Source organism: Mesocricetus auratus, unplaced genomic scaffold (assembly GCF_017639785.1).
Source record: "Mesocricetus auratus isolate SY011 unplaced genomic scaffold, BCM_Maur_2.0 Super-Scaffold_100007, whole genome shotgun sequence".
NCBI lineage: Eukaryota > Metazoa > Chordata > Mammalia > Rodentia > Cricetidae > Mesocricetus > Mesocricetus auratus.
Genome location: NW_024429191.1, coordinates 76,540,724 through 76,553,177, shown reverse-complemented (window position 1 = coordinate 76,553,177; position 12,454 = coordinate 76,540,724). Strand labels below are relative to the sequence as shown.

The following is a 12,454-nucleotide window of genomic DNA, read 5'->3' as shown; positions in this document are numbered from 1 at the left end:
TTTGGAATTTGCTCAGGACAAGGAATGAAACATATACTATATTCTGACACAACAGAGGTTTTGAGTCCCTTATTGATTATTTTCCAATATTTCATATATAAGCAGAATTAATATTTCACAGCAATTCTAATAAATTGAGGCAAAAGTTCAAAAATTAACAGCCACAATAGTTTATTTACAATTGAACTCTTTATAAGATATTTACAAGACAGCCGACTTTACACATCAGAAATGGTATCAAAAGTATGAATTACAGCACAGACAACGATATGAAACGGGCATAAAACAAAGCTGAGGTGGAGAGACAAGCAATTTCTCTTTTAATTTATTAACACTAGCTTAAACTTGGTTAAAGAAAGAAATAAGAACTATGTTTTAGGAGAACTGCAGGGCCTTTCTTTCTATTGAAGACCGAATTTCACAGTGTTGTATCCCATGTAGGGAAAAACAAAACTAATTTTCCCCACATTCTTAACACACTGTAATTTCGCTCCTGGAACTTTGTTTCAACCTCCTTCTCAACAAACCTCAACATACCCAAACCAAAGGAAATCTAGGAGAAGACATAAAAAATATCAGGTCCTCAGGGAAAAGAGAACCAAAGCAATAGAATCCACTTAAGTCCTGCCAGATAGCACCTCATGGATTCCTCTCAGTGAGCAAAAACAGGATCTGAGGACTCCTCTGTGAGAGGTTAGGTCTGCTAACCCATACCCAAAGTAGGAATCTGACAAATCATAGTAGCAAGAAGAAACTGAGAGGGATCAAGAAACAAAAGAAAGAGACAACTGAGTGAGGTTATTCCTTGTGGGAGGAGCACATTATAAAGAAAAATAATATAGGTCAGAGTAGGAGCAGTAACCAGTTTGCCTCGTTAGAAAAAACAGAAACACACAAGTCTGGCCCAGTTTTTCTAGCTACACCCTCACCCTGAAGGCGTGAGATGGAAGCCCCCGTAGAGTAAGTCCTCTTTTGCTCTACATCCTTGCTGCAGTGAAGTTTAAGCAGCTTCACTGCAGAGACCACACTCCTACACGGATGGAATTACAAGTGAAAACCATAGCCACACACAAACACACAAAAGAGAATTGAGAGCAGCAAGATCATCCAAGAATACTACACGTACTGCTGGAATAATTCCTTTCAAAGTCAAACCCAGGGAGCAGAGATAACATCTTGAAAAAAAAGCTTTAGCAGTGGGAGGCCCCTGAGGAACTTTTTTTCTCTTCCCACAATGGCAACCCCATTCTCTCATGCTAAGCTGATGGGCCAGCCACACACCCTACATACCTTGGCTTCTCCTCTAAAAGTGCTAATAATCCGGGGACAATTCTCTTCAAGGATAAAAGCCCCTACCTCCTAGGAGATTAGACCCCTACTTGTTTTAATACAATAGTCCTGAAGACTAATGAAAGGCAATTCCTATATATAAGACCAAAAGTCTTGGCTCTATTTTTCTTCCAGATAGTTAACAGGGATCTTACACTGAGACCATAGTGGCCTGGGAGTGCTGTCCTTTTTTTTTTTTTTTTTTTTCTTTTGGTAACAAAACAAGGGCAGGAGATGGGAACCAAGATGGTACATGTATAAATCTATTTTTACTAAACAAATAGAGGTTCATTAGGTACAACTGTTTCAAGATGTAGACATCTGCCAGAAAGGAAGCATTTCTTTCCATACCCAGCCCCCCTCACCCCATCCTCACCAAATTTTCTACCTCACCACCAAATGTTTGGCTAATAGGATGAACCCCACTAAGAAATACTTGAGAAGTGATGTGACACAAGGACTATAAAGATTCTGGCATGCCATCCCCAAAGACAGTTTAGCACTGTAACTAGTTGTAAACTTATATCCCCAATCTCTTTTTCTAAACATTTTCTTATGGGGGAGAAGAACTTCAGTTATCCACTAGTTAAGAAAGTGATCAGTCCCACACTTCTTTCCACGTCCTTTATCAAAGAATAGTTTTGAGAGAACCAACTTTTAGGCAATGCTCTAATTATTTCCTCTCTGAGGATGACCTGCTTCATCTGTTATTCCTGCTTGGGCCCTAAAGCTCATGGTAAGGTCTTTCTGTTTTATTTTAGTGTAAAATCTACTATACCCCAACTATTCAGAAGGTGCACCAGGGAAGCAGGAGGGTCAGGGCAGGCACAGCTCCTACAAGGCAGGGGTTCCTCCATCTTTGACATGGCTAATAAAGAGCCCTTGTACCCCTTTAATATAGGCAAATGAGTAGAAGTGGCTCCTGAAACTCCCAAATCTACCACCCTATAGGATGAGAAGAGCTCATTTCCCCAAAAAGGAAAAAAAAGTCCCAATAACTCTCCATAATTCACAATTAGCCCAATGTAAGAGGTGTCGTTTGTTTTGTGAAGAAAACAAAACTAGAATGAAGGGAGTATGGAAAGGCATTACCAGTGAATGATAACATACATGAGGACATAGGTCACATATACAGGTCTCTGCCATCCTCTTGGAATGGCATGCTACAACTATCTGAAGACAGGGTTCTTGCCAGCACAGCTACTTCCTACACGTCCGGTGAGGTGTTTGCTTCTTCTGGATCTCCAACCTGCAGCGGCTTCGCTCATCCAACCAGGGTAGCTCAAAGTTCCTGGCAAAAAAAAAAAAGAGGAGAGCAAAGTGGGAACCCTGCTTCAAAGTCTAGCAATAGTCAGCTGATCACAGAAGTGACAAAATCATCTACTTGTGACTTAAAAAGCATTCCTACTTCCTAGCTTGTCATCAAAGCCATGTGGTCCCCATTTTATCTAGGCTTCCATAGAATTTGAAAAGGAAGTACAAATTACCTGAAAAGGGAAAGAGAAAACTTTTATACTTACTGTGGAGTTAATTTTGGTAATGGTCGTCCAAATGCTACAACAGGCAAGAAGGGGGTAATCATCAAACTTTCAACTATGGAAGAAAATCATACAGGACTTTGTTAGCAAGAGGTGAGAAATGCCAACAATATTATCACCTCCTTAGCACAGCTTACTCATCAGGACTAGCTGTGCTGTGGAAGTTTTACCCGTTTTCCTTGAAAAGTGTTTATTTATAAATCTACTTGCCTTACATTATGTGTTTATGAATGTGTCTGTGTGTGAGTTTGTGCATGTGAGTACAGTGCCCTGAGTCAGAAGACAGCGCTGGGTCCCCTGCAACTGGAGTTACAAGCAGTTCTGAGCTGCCCAATGTGGGTACTGGAAACCAAACTGGTCTCTCCAAGAACAGAAGTGCTCTTAACCACTGAGCCATCTCTCCAGCCCCAAAGTCTACATTTTTAATAGATACAACTTACCGTCATCTGGCTCAGGGAAAAATGAGGTAACCTCAGGCTCAGATTCCTGAATTCCTTTCTTTTTATACATTCTGAGCTGTAGTCGCTGTAAAATTCTTTGTTCCCTGATCCTCTGAATATCCCATCTGGGAAAAACCAGACAAACAGAAACAAACCCAGCATTACTACTTACCTAAAAATCGTCCTACAAAAACAATCCGTTCTCCAAATGCTAGAAGATCCTATTTAACTCCTCTAGATGGGATAAAGGGAACTGACTGCCTGGATGAGGAAGGACTCTTTGGGCCTAGTCGTCTAGAGTATGTATTGCTGTTCAACACTAAGTAGTACTGAGGGAAGGCATCAAAGAAAGGGCCAACATGTTTGTTTGCCTATAAGGACAACTAAGATACTCAGCTAACTAGGACACTAGTACTACATGAATGCTAAGTGCCCTAAGACTCTCCCCAATCTAGAGGAGGGAGTCTCGGGTGTTCCTGGGATGGGGATCTTGACCTTACCTTTTCCTTCTCTTCTCATCTAGCTCCAGTTTTGCATGCCTCTTTGAAAACACACTGTCATCCAGGTTCTGGAAGAGCAACAGTAGGGGTAAGCTACTTATGACCATGTTGGAGTAACTCACAGTTTTTCAGGAATATAAATTTTTTCACTTTCTGAGTTCTTGTAAAAGAAGAGGACTCCTTCCTTACTCCTATCTTTTCCAAAATCCCAAATTTCAAATTTAATTCCTGTAACTTTTCAGGTAAGTCATTTCAAACACTGGTGAGAGGGCCAGAAACTCCTCCTACCTCTATACTTTGTAAGAGTCTGAATTCAAAATATCCATTTTTCAATAATCAAGTAAGCTTGGAACACAGAATTACACTGCTGTACTCAGTATGGAACCTACCTTAGTTTGGAACACTATCTCAATACTGATTTTGAAAAATGACTTAATTACTTTAGAGCCCACTTTTCTCATCCATACAATGACAAACACAGACCATCTGTGTTTTTCTGGTCTTTTGTTTGTTTGTTTTTCAAGACAGGGTCTTTCTGTGTATCCCTGGCTGTCCTGGAACTCACTCGGTAGATCACGCTGGTCTCAAACTCACAGAGATCCGCTTGCCTCTGCCTCTTATTGTGCTGGGATTAAAGGCGTGCGCCATCACTTCCTGGATTTCCTTTCTAGTCTTAAGACTTCTTTTTAATCCATCCACAGTTATAAGAAATATCAAAGCACTTGGGAGGCAGAGGCAGGCAGATCTCTGTGAGTTCGAGGCCATCCTGGTCTACAGAGCGAGTTCCAGGAGAGCCTCCAAAACAATACAGAGAAACCCTGTCTCGAAAAACCAAAAAGAAAAAAAAGAAAAAAAAGAAAAAAAGAAATATCAAAGTCCCCCATCCCCCTATGCCTTTTTTGAAGACAAGATTTCCCTATATTGCCTAGACAAGTCTCAACATCTTAAATTCAAGTAATTATCTTGCGTTAGTTCCTTAAGCAGCTGAGACTACTGGTGCCAACAAGGGCCAGTTGGGCACCCTATATTCTACTGTTTCCAATTCTCTTCCTTAACAGTTCTTAGTACTTACCTCCAAAATGTCTGAAGGATTTGGGTCCCTTAGAGGCTCTACTGAGTGGTCCCTCCAAGAAGGAACTGAAAAAAAAAGAAAAAGAAAAAGAAAAAGAGGAGGGGTGGAACCACCCTTAAATCCAAAGTCACACAACTGTCCAACTATTCACTAGGACAAGCGTCTATCCCCAGATAAGACAGTTACCAAGTGATAGGAATCCATTCTATGGCCTCACCAAAGCCATAGTCAAGTGTCCTCACTATGGTATATAAAAGAACCTAAAATGCCATTGCAGTCTGCCAAACTCAGGATCACAAAAAGCTCTAAGCCAATACCTGACAATTCATACAATGGATGCTACTGAAGTTCCTGAAAAGCAACTGAAATACGTTGTCATTTTGATGTCTACAGCAGTGTCAAACACCAAGGAATCTCACTCTTCCACATCCAACAGACGGAGAATGTAGCTCCCAACCAGCCACCATCCCACCAATCCCCACCCCAAGCCCAGCCAGCAATTCCTAATCTACTCACCAGCCAAGACTGAAGTTTCTCCTGCAACACTTGATGGCATCAGACACCCTAAATAATGCAGGAAAGAAGAATCATCTCAGTGTAAAAAGAAAAAAAGCCCATACCCAAAATGGAGGAGAGGAGCATCACTGATGTTCTCACTAGGAAGCCATTTTGTTTTTTGAGTTGTTCTTTTGAGAATTTCTCTCTGGGGAAGGGGAAGAGGGAACAACAGACAAAAGAAAAGAAAATAAGCCCACCACTTTTTTTTTTTACACTGAGACGACTTCTTTTCTTCATTATTTAGGGTGGTTTCCCTGCAACAGTTGATGGCCAAGGATATCAAACCTTAAACTCAGAACATGGCAGGTGAGTAAAAGTTGACCCTATTTTTCAAATAAATAGATCAGTGTTCTCAGAACTTACATATGTAGTCTTCTTAAACAGTTTCCTCCTCCCTCCACACAAACTACCTTGCTGGCCCAGCCTGAACAACATGCACAAAGACTTTGGCTTCCTTAGGATAAGTCATTGAGACTTCCTCTTGAGATAGGGGCATCATAAAATAAGGGTTCACACATTTATACATAACTCAGGTTCCTCAAGAGACTGGGATCTCCCAGTCACAGTCACTCATATTGTTATGCCCACAATCTCAAATGTGTTTGGAACTTGCTCTACTAGTAGACAGGGTTTTCAAAAACAGCCAGTCACATAGAAGAACTCCAGGATCAAGCCATTTCCTAATTCCGGGTGGAAAGTTGCTTCATGGTTTCTCCTAAATTGTCACACAGCATTGCTGTAGCAGCAAAAATTAACTATTAAGATGAACCTGTTCAACTGACTGAAACAACTAAGAGTATCTGAATCTAGAGAGGACTCTGGTCTGTCTCGTGTACTCAAGTGAGGCCTAATAAAGGTTAGATCATATATCTGTCTTCCCCACAACAGCCAAACAAAGCCTGGAGATTGATTGCTCACATCTTATTGGAATGGATTTCCATCCCCATCTCTGCTATAGTAAGGCACAGGATTAGAAACTTAGGTCTAAGACTCTACCTAAGAAAGGATTCCCACCATTACCCAAGAGCACCCACAATAACTGTCATAGACTAATATGACACAATTCAAGACACATCACAGACACTGGTTCATATAGAAGGTGGGGATCATCTCTGTGTGGAAGCCATTAAGAAAATAAACAGAAATAAAGACCAAGTTCCCATACCCCACCACCTCCCCAAGCAGCTCAGATATCCCAAGATAGTCCTTATTGTTTGAAAAATAGTTTGTAGACCATTTTATTTAAATATATGAACAACCAATGGGCTACTGCAATCCAAGTCAACTCTTCACATCTTAGAACCTTGTGAAGTGTAGTAAATAAGACTGTTGGCCTTTGGCAGATCCCTCCTGCCCCCAGACCAGGACATAGAGATACAGATAAATGTTTATATAGTTAGAGAGCGGAGGCCCAGGTGAAACTCCCCACCCCAAGCTGGCTCCCCAACCAAAAATTACCATTGGCCCCTGAGAACACCCAAAGACCACCCTCCCAGGTTTCACACAATATCAATGCAGGAACAGTCGTGCACGGCAAAGTGTAAGTTCTATGCATTTCACAGCACAGAAAACCCTTCTTTCGGAGGGCATGCAAGTTGCCGGAGATTACACCCCCAAGTCTGGTGCTCTTGTGATGAGCAACTTACTGGCAAATACATCTCCCAGTGTTGTAAGCAGACACATACATTGAGCACATTTTGCTGTAATTCCATCTATTTGCAATGCCTGCACAGTGTCTGTCTCTGGCTGTTAACTTACTCATTCTTGACAGAACTCTGCTTTATTGATTGCACTTTTTAAAAAATGCCAAAGGCATTTCACACTTGTTAGCTTGACCGCCACCACTAGGGTATAAGAGCAAGTGTTCTCTATGCCTTACTTGCTACAGTCTCCTCCTTCTTTGGAGAGGATTCCCGTAATGGTAACGGTGATGGGGGAGGCTGGTGCCAACGACACAAATACATTTCTGTGGTGGAAAGGTACGGCAAATCTTCCATCTCGCTTGAGAAGGCTTTCTCCTTGGGGTGGGTGCTGGGTCCCTTTTGGGGAGTGGAGAGTCTTGGTGGGGTATCCACTGAAGACCGGGGCTTTTCTGGGGTTTCTTGGCTCCTCAATTCACGTTTACAAACAGTTTCTGATAAGGAACCACATGGTTCCTCTTTAATAGGAGAGTGCTTAGGAGTTTTTGTTTTGACTTTTGAAAATTCAGGAGCCAGCTTTTTAACAGGAGTCTTTCTTTCTGTATTTCCAAATGGGGTTTTCCTATTAGGTAGGAAAGAAATGTTATAAAATTAATTGACTTTTGAATAAAATTTGATTAGAATATGTTTGAAGGCAAGAGCAGTATCCAGGTACCTAACATCTATTGTTCATTTGGAAGACAGGGGCTGCAAGTGTCATGCTTGAAAGTATATGGAACAGGTCTTTAGTAAATGAGCAAGCATCTATGATTAAGAATATCCTAATTAGCCGGGCGTTGGTGGTGCACACCTTTAATCCCAGCACTTGGGAGGCAGAGGCAGGCGGATCTCTGTGAGACCAGCCTGGACTACCAAGTGAGTTCCAGGACAGCCTCCAAAGCCACAGAGAAACCCTGTCTCGGGGAAAAAAAAAAAAAAAAAGAATATCCTAATTAGCCGGGCGTTGGTGGTGCACGCCTTTAATCCCAGCACTTGGGAGACAGAGGCAGGCGGATCTCTGTGAGTTCGAGGCCAGACTGGCCTACAGAGTGAGTTCCAGAACAGCCTCCAAATAATACAGAGAAACCCTGTCTCAAAAAACCAACCCCCCCCAAAAAGAAGAATATCCTAATTGAGCCAGGTAGTGATAGCACACGCCTTTGATCCCAGCACTAGGGAGGCAGAGGTAGGTGGGTCTATGAGTTTGAGGCCAGTCTGATCTACAGAGCAAGTTCCAGGACAGATAGGGCTACACAGAGAAACCCTCTCTTGAAGAAAACATACCTAATTATTCTACTCCCTACTAGATTAAAACAAAAACAAAAAAACACACATTTCAAAACAATTTCTCACCACAGAAACTTAAGGAGAGGGGTTATTTGTTTAAAACAGGGTCTCTATTGCCTGGGCTGGCCTTGAACTCACAACAATCCTCTTGCCTCAATAACCTAAGTGCTATGATTACAGGTGTGAGCCACTATGCCCCTAACTAGCATAACAGACTTCTCAATTCAGGATATAATTGTTAGAAAGCCAATCCATAAATCCCAATCCCTCACTCTCAGTCATTAGGAACTGTTTCTCATCTTGTTCAGATAGTTGGAATAAAGTTATCAGCACACCTCTTGTGTCCCTTTCCACTCCGTCCACATGAGAAAGGCTTAGAAGGCAGAGCCTGGGATGTCTCGCAAAGCTCCGGCTGGCGCTCCAGTTTAATTTTCTCAGACAACTCTGTTTCCTCTCTCTCTTCAGTTTCATAGCCCTGAAACAGCTTGTGCCTTTCTTTCTCGTTATCCCTCTTTACCAGCTGCATCCGTCTTTCCATACGTTCAATCCGAGCAAGGAGCTAGAAGAAAGTGACAAGATGCCAACTTACACACAAAAGTTAAACAGGAGCACTTAGCCCCATTTAGAAATCAGCAGTTTTCTGCATGTTGCCATGGACCCTACCCATTCAACTCAACTCTACTTTGAATTGGCAGACATGAATCTGCATAGCTTTCCTTAAACCCAATAAAGGCAAAAACACTTAATTGTAGGAGTTAGTCTGGATAGTAAGAGGGATGGATGGGGCAATTCTAAGCTCATTCTTCTGAAAGAAGATCCTCTCCACTGGGTGGGGCCAGTGTGCCCTTTAATGACAAGGTCTCTACTACAGCTAGCCATGTGGTTCCAAGTCATTTAGGAGTCTTAAAGTTAACCTTATATATGTGTGTGTGTGTTCTTCACTGCTGTATGTGGTGTTAGGGGTAGAACCAGGCCTCATGAATGTTGGCAAGCACTCTGAGCACCACTGAGCTACATTCTCAGCCCCGTGTTCTTTTAAAGTGTCCTAAGGTTATCCAAATTCTATATGCTCTATGTTCACTCCAAAACTCTAGATACAATGGAATGTTCAAACAGTACAGTATGAAGGAATCAGGCACACAGTGTCACTAGGGATAACAGTATCATATAAAAACGGGTGTGCATATTTGAGGAAGTACTTCTAAAACACTACAGTGTAAAGAATTATAATAGATTTCAGGAATATAATTCCCCCAAAATGACTTACTTTTCCTTCTTTGCATTTGAGACAACAAAAATGATTTATCTAAATAATTGTTAAAATTATCTTCATTCTATTTAAAGAGAACCACAAAAATCAAACAGAAAATGGAAGTCTGTTGTCATCAAAAACTTCCTATTAACTCAGTTTTGACAAAAAAGTGCCACTTACACCATACTATAAGAATTTTGCCTAGGTTAGACAGTGATACTAACCCTGACTTTATTACATCCATTGCATAGATTTCGGTAGAGGGCAAACAATGACTGGAATAAGAGAAACAGGCTTAAGCAATGCAAAGCCTGTAGTACATAAAAGAAGCAATGAAAGCCAAGTTTAGACTGATAATTTATCCTCAACTCACCCCACTTTTTCCTACCTCAAAAAGCCTACGGAGGGGGGCATTACCTCCTGAACTCAGCAGGAACCCCACAATCAGCAGTGCCCCCTTCAGCCATTCTCCCATTTCATCTTCTTTTTGATTCACAGCCTTAGCATTACTTAACCATGTTTTGTGGGTGACATATTCTTGGTTTCTTTTACTGATCTTTCTCTTCCCACGGAAGGAAGGATATGATGTGTTGTAATTACAGTACCATCACACCCCTAGACTGCAGTACAGTAGCTGAGCAGTGCCACCTCCATGTTGAGCAACTTCCACAAATCAATACTGAGGTGTTTCAATAAGACCTGCCCCAGCTCCCATTCCACCCTGCAGAATGTAATCCCCAACCAAACAGTCGGCGGATGGCGATTCACTTAGAAAACAAACAAAATGAACTGCCCTTCTGCTCCCTGCTCGCTTGTGGTGCACACAGCCCCAGAGGGAGAGCTGAGTGAGAAAGGGAGCTGCAGCCTCAACACGAAACCATGTTTAGTTTTAGGCAGCTAAAAGGTGTGTTAGCACAGCAACACCCACCACACCAGCTTCCCAGTGTGTGAGGGAGCGTGCTTAACATGGAGGTACCCAAGACTGCTGCAGCAGTGAAAACAAGCCTATGTAGGCATGCTCCTCTGAAGTGCAAACAAATAAACGACTTCTCTACTAACTCGAGATTCAAAACCGGGTCTGGGAGGGGAGAGGATCTATGAATACCCTGGATAAGCTCATGTCTCAAAATCTTAGTTTTTTCAACGGACTTGGTCAGTAGGGTTTTATAACTCAGATTCCTACCGAAAAGCTACCTGAAATCAAAGGCAGCGATTCTCATTTAGGAAAGCTAAAATAGGATTCCATATAAGCCATCTTTACCCTCTACCGGCTCTAACCTATGACAACCCTCCTGGCCAAAGATGCTGCAGCAGTGGTTGGAGCAACAGCTGTTATGTCCCTCTCTACAATGCGTTTCTATCGCAACAGCGCTTTAATTTAACCCCTTCTACACAGCCACATCTGCACCCCACCCTATCATTTTAACCCCTCATAAATCGGTCTTTTCCCACTCTAAACGTCTTTCCCACAAGTCTGGGGCTGTCATTTTAAATTAACCCTTTAGCAACCGAAACCTTCCTCCCGCCCCAGACACACACACATCCTGGAGGTTGCCCTTTAACCCTTCCCTCCGACCCAACGTGTCAGTGAGGCAGGCTCCTAACGACCCAGCATCTAAGGCTGGTGGCCAACTTCCTCTAACCCTAACCAAGCGGGGACCTCTGCCTCCTACAGCCCCCTTCCCCCGAGCATGCGCACAACTTGCTCCCCGTCCCTAAAGCAGATTAACTCCTCCCGTACCGTGTCTCTCTCGGACTTCAGCTCCTCGATCTCTTTTTCCTTGGCCTGCAACTGCTGCTGCTGCTGTTCGATGAGGTCCAATTGCAGCAGAAGGATCTGTTTGAGGCAGGCGGCCTGACTGGAGGCTCCCGAGCCGCCGCCAGCCCCGAGAGGGCTCTTCCTCATACTCTTCCATCTGCCCTCGCTGGCCGCCAGGGTCCCGGCAGTGGCGGTGGGCGCGAGGGGAGGCGGCCCGGGCAGAGGTAGTGGTGGGGGTCCCGCCGGGTCCGAGGCGGTGGCAGCTGGGGGAGCCGCCCCACCCTTGTCCCCAGCCCAGGGCGTAGGCTCTTTGGCCGCCGCCACGAGAGAGCCCGTCTGAATGGGCAGCACCGCCTGATACTTGGGCCGGGGGCTGCAGCCGGCGCCGGCTGCGACTGGCTCCCCGCCGATGCCGGCTTGTTTGGTAGCTGGGGGCGGACAGGGCAAGGGCACCGAACCGCCCCAGCTCTCTTCCTGCTGCCCGGGGGCCGCCCCGGCCGGGAGTAACAAGCCCCGGCCCTTGCCGCCGCAGCCGGCTGGAGAGGGCGCGGGACTCCCGCCCTGGGAGGAGGCCAGCGGGGGCCCCGGCTCCTTGAGCTTACGATGCCGGGGGAGGAAGTGGGCTTCGGCCGCCCCGGACTCGTCCTCCGGCCCGCCCAGCGCCGCAGCCCGCTCGTAGTCCAGTCGCTGCTCGGGGTTGCCGCCGGCAGGAGCCGCGGCCGCCTTGAACACTGCGGATCTCATGGTCATAGTGGTCCGGAGCGGCGCGGGGGACCGAGACGAAGGAGGGGGTGGGGAAGGGGCGAGGTGCGGGGGGTCGAGGACGGAGGAGGGGGAGGGGAGTTTGGCGGGCTCGCCTCAGCAGAGCGGCCACAGGCCTCCGCTAATGCGGCTTCTCCGAGGCCCGGGCGCCATCCCGCCGCCGAGCGGAGAAGTGGAGGCCGCGGCTGAGGCCCGCCGCCGACCCATGGGGGCCTCGCCGCCGCCTCTGCTGCCGCCACCGTCGCCTTCGCCGCAGAGGCAGGAGCTCGCACCCAGCC

At 44.9% G+C, this 12,454-nt stretch overlaps 1 protein-coding gene and 1 long non-coding RNA gene across 4 annotated transcripts; one reads left to right on the top strand and one right to left on the bottom strand.

The window, feature by feature from the left end:
- Positions 1-154: 154 nt before the first annotated feature.
- Positions 155-12,164, bottom strand: Msl1 (MSL complex subunit 1). 3 transcript variants are annotated; one of them, XM_005075953.4, is made up of 9 exons: positions 11,397-12,164; positions 8,739-8,962; positions 7,317-7,699; positions 5,396-5,443; positions 4,880-4,944; positions 3,808-3,875; positions 3,308-3,432; positions 2,850-2,922; positions 155-2,620 (listed from the first exon to the last, which is right to left on the bottom strand). In XM_005075953.4, the coding sequence occupies exons 1-9, from the start codon at positions 12,162-12,164 to the stop codon at positions 2,530-2,532; spliced, it is 1,845 nt and encodes a 614-aa protein (XP_005076010.1). In that variant the 3' UTR covers positions 155-2,529. The 3 variants fall into 3 exon arrangements, with proteins under 3 accessions (XP_005076010.1, XP_040605585.1, XP_005076011.1); XM_040749651.1 differs by lacking the exon at positions 11,397-12,164 and adding an exon at positions 9,318-9,409; XM_005075954.4 differs by lacking the exon at positions 5,396-5,443.
- LOC121141490 lies at positions 3,428-5,799 on the top strand. Its single transcript, XR_005878428.1, has 2 exons — positions 3,428-3,895; positions 5,682-5,799. It is a non-coding gene; the product is annotated as an uncharacterized LOC121141490 (long non-coding RNA).
- Positions 12,165-12,454: the final 290 nt, after the last annotated feature.

Coding starts and splice junctions, on each gene's coding strand:
- Msl1 (XM_005075953.4), bottom strand. CDS start 12,164: ATGACCATGAGATCCGCAGTGTTCAAGGCGGCCGCGGCTCCTGCCGGC. Junction 3,876..4,879: donor ATCCTTCAGACATTTTGGAG/GTAAGTACTAAG, acceptor TTGCTCTTCCAG/AACCTGGATGACAGTGTGTT. Junction 2,923..3,307: donor TTTCCCTGAGCCAGATGACG/GTAAGTTGTATC, acceptor TTTCTTCCATAG/TTGAAAGTTTGATGATTACC.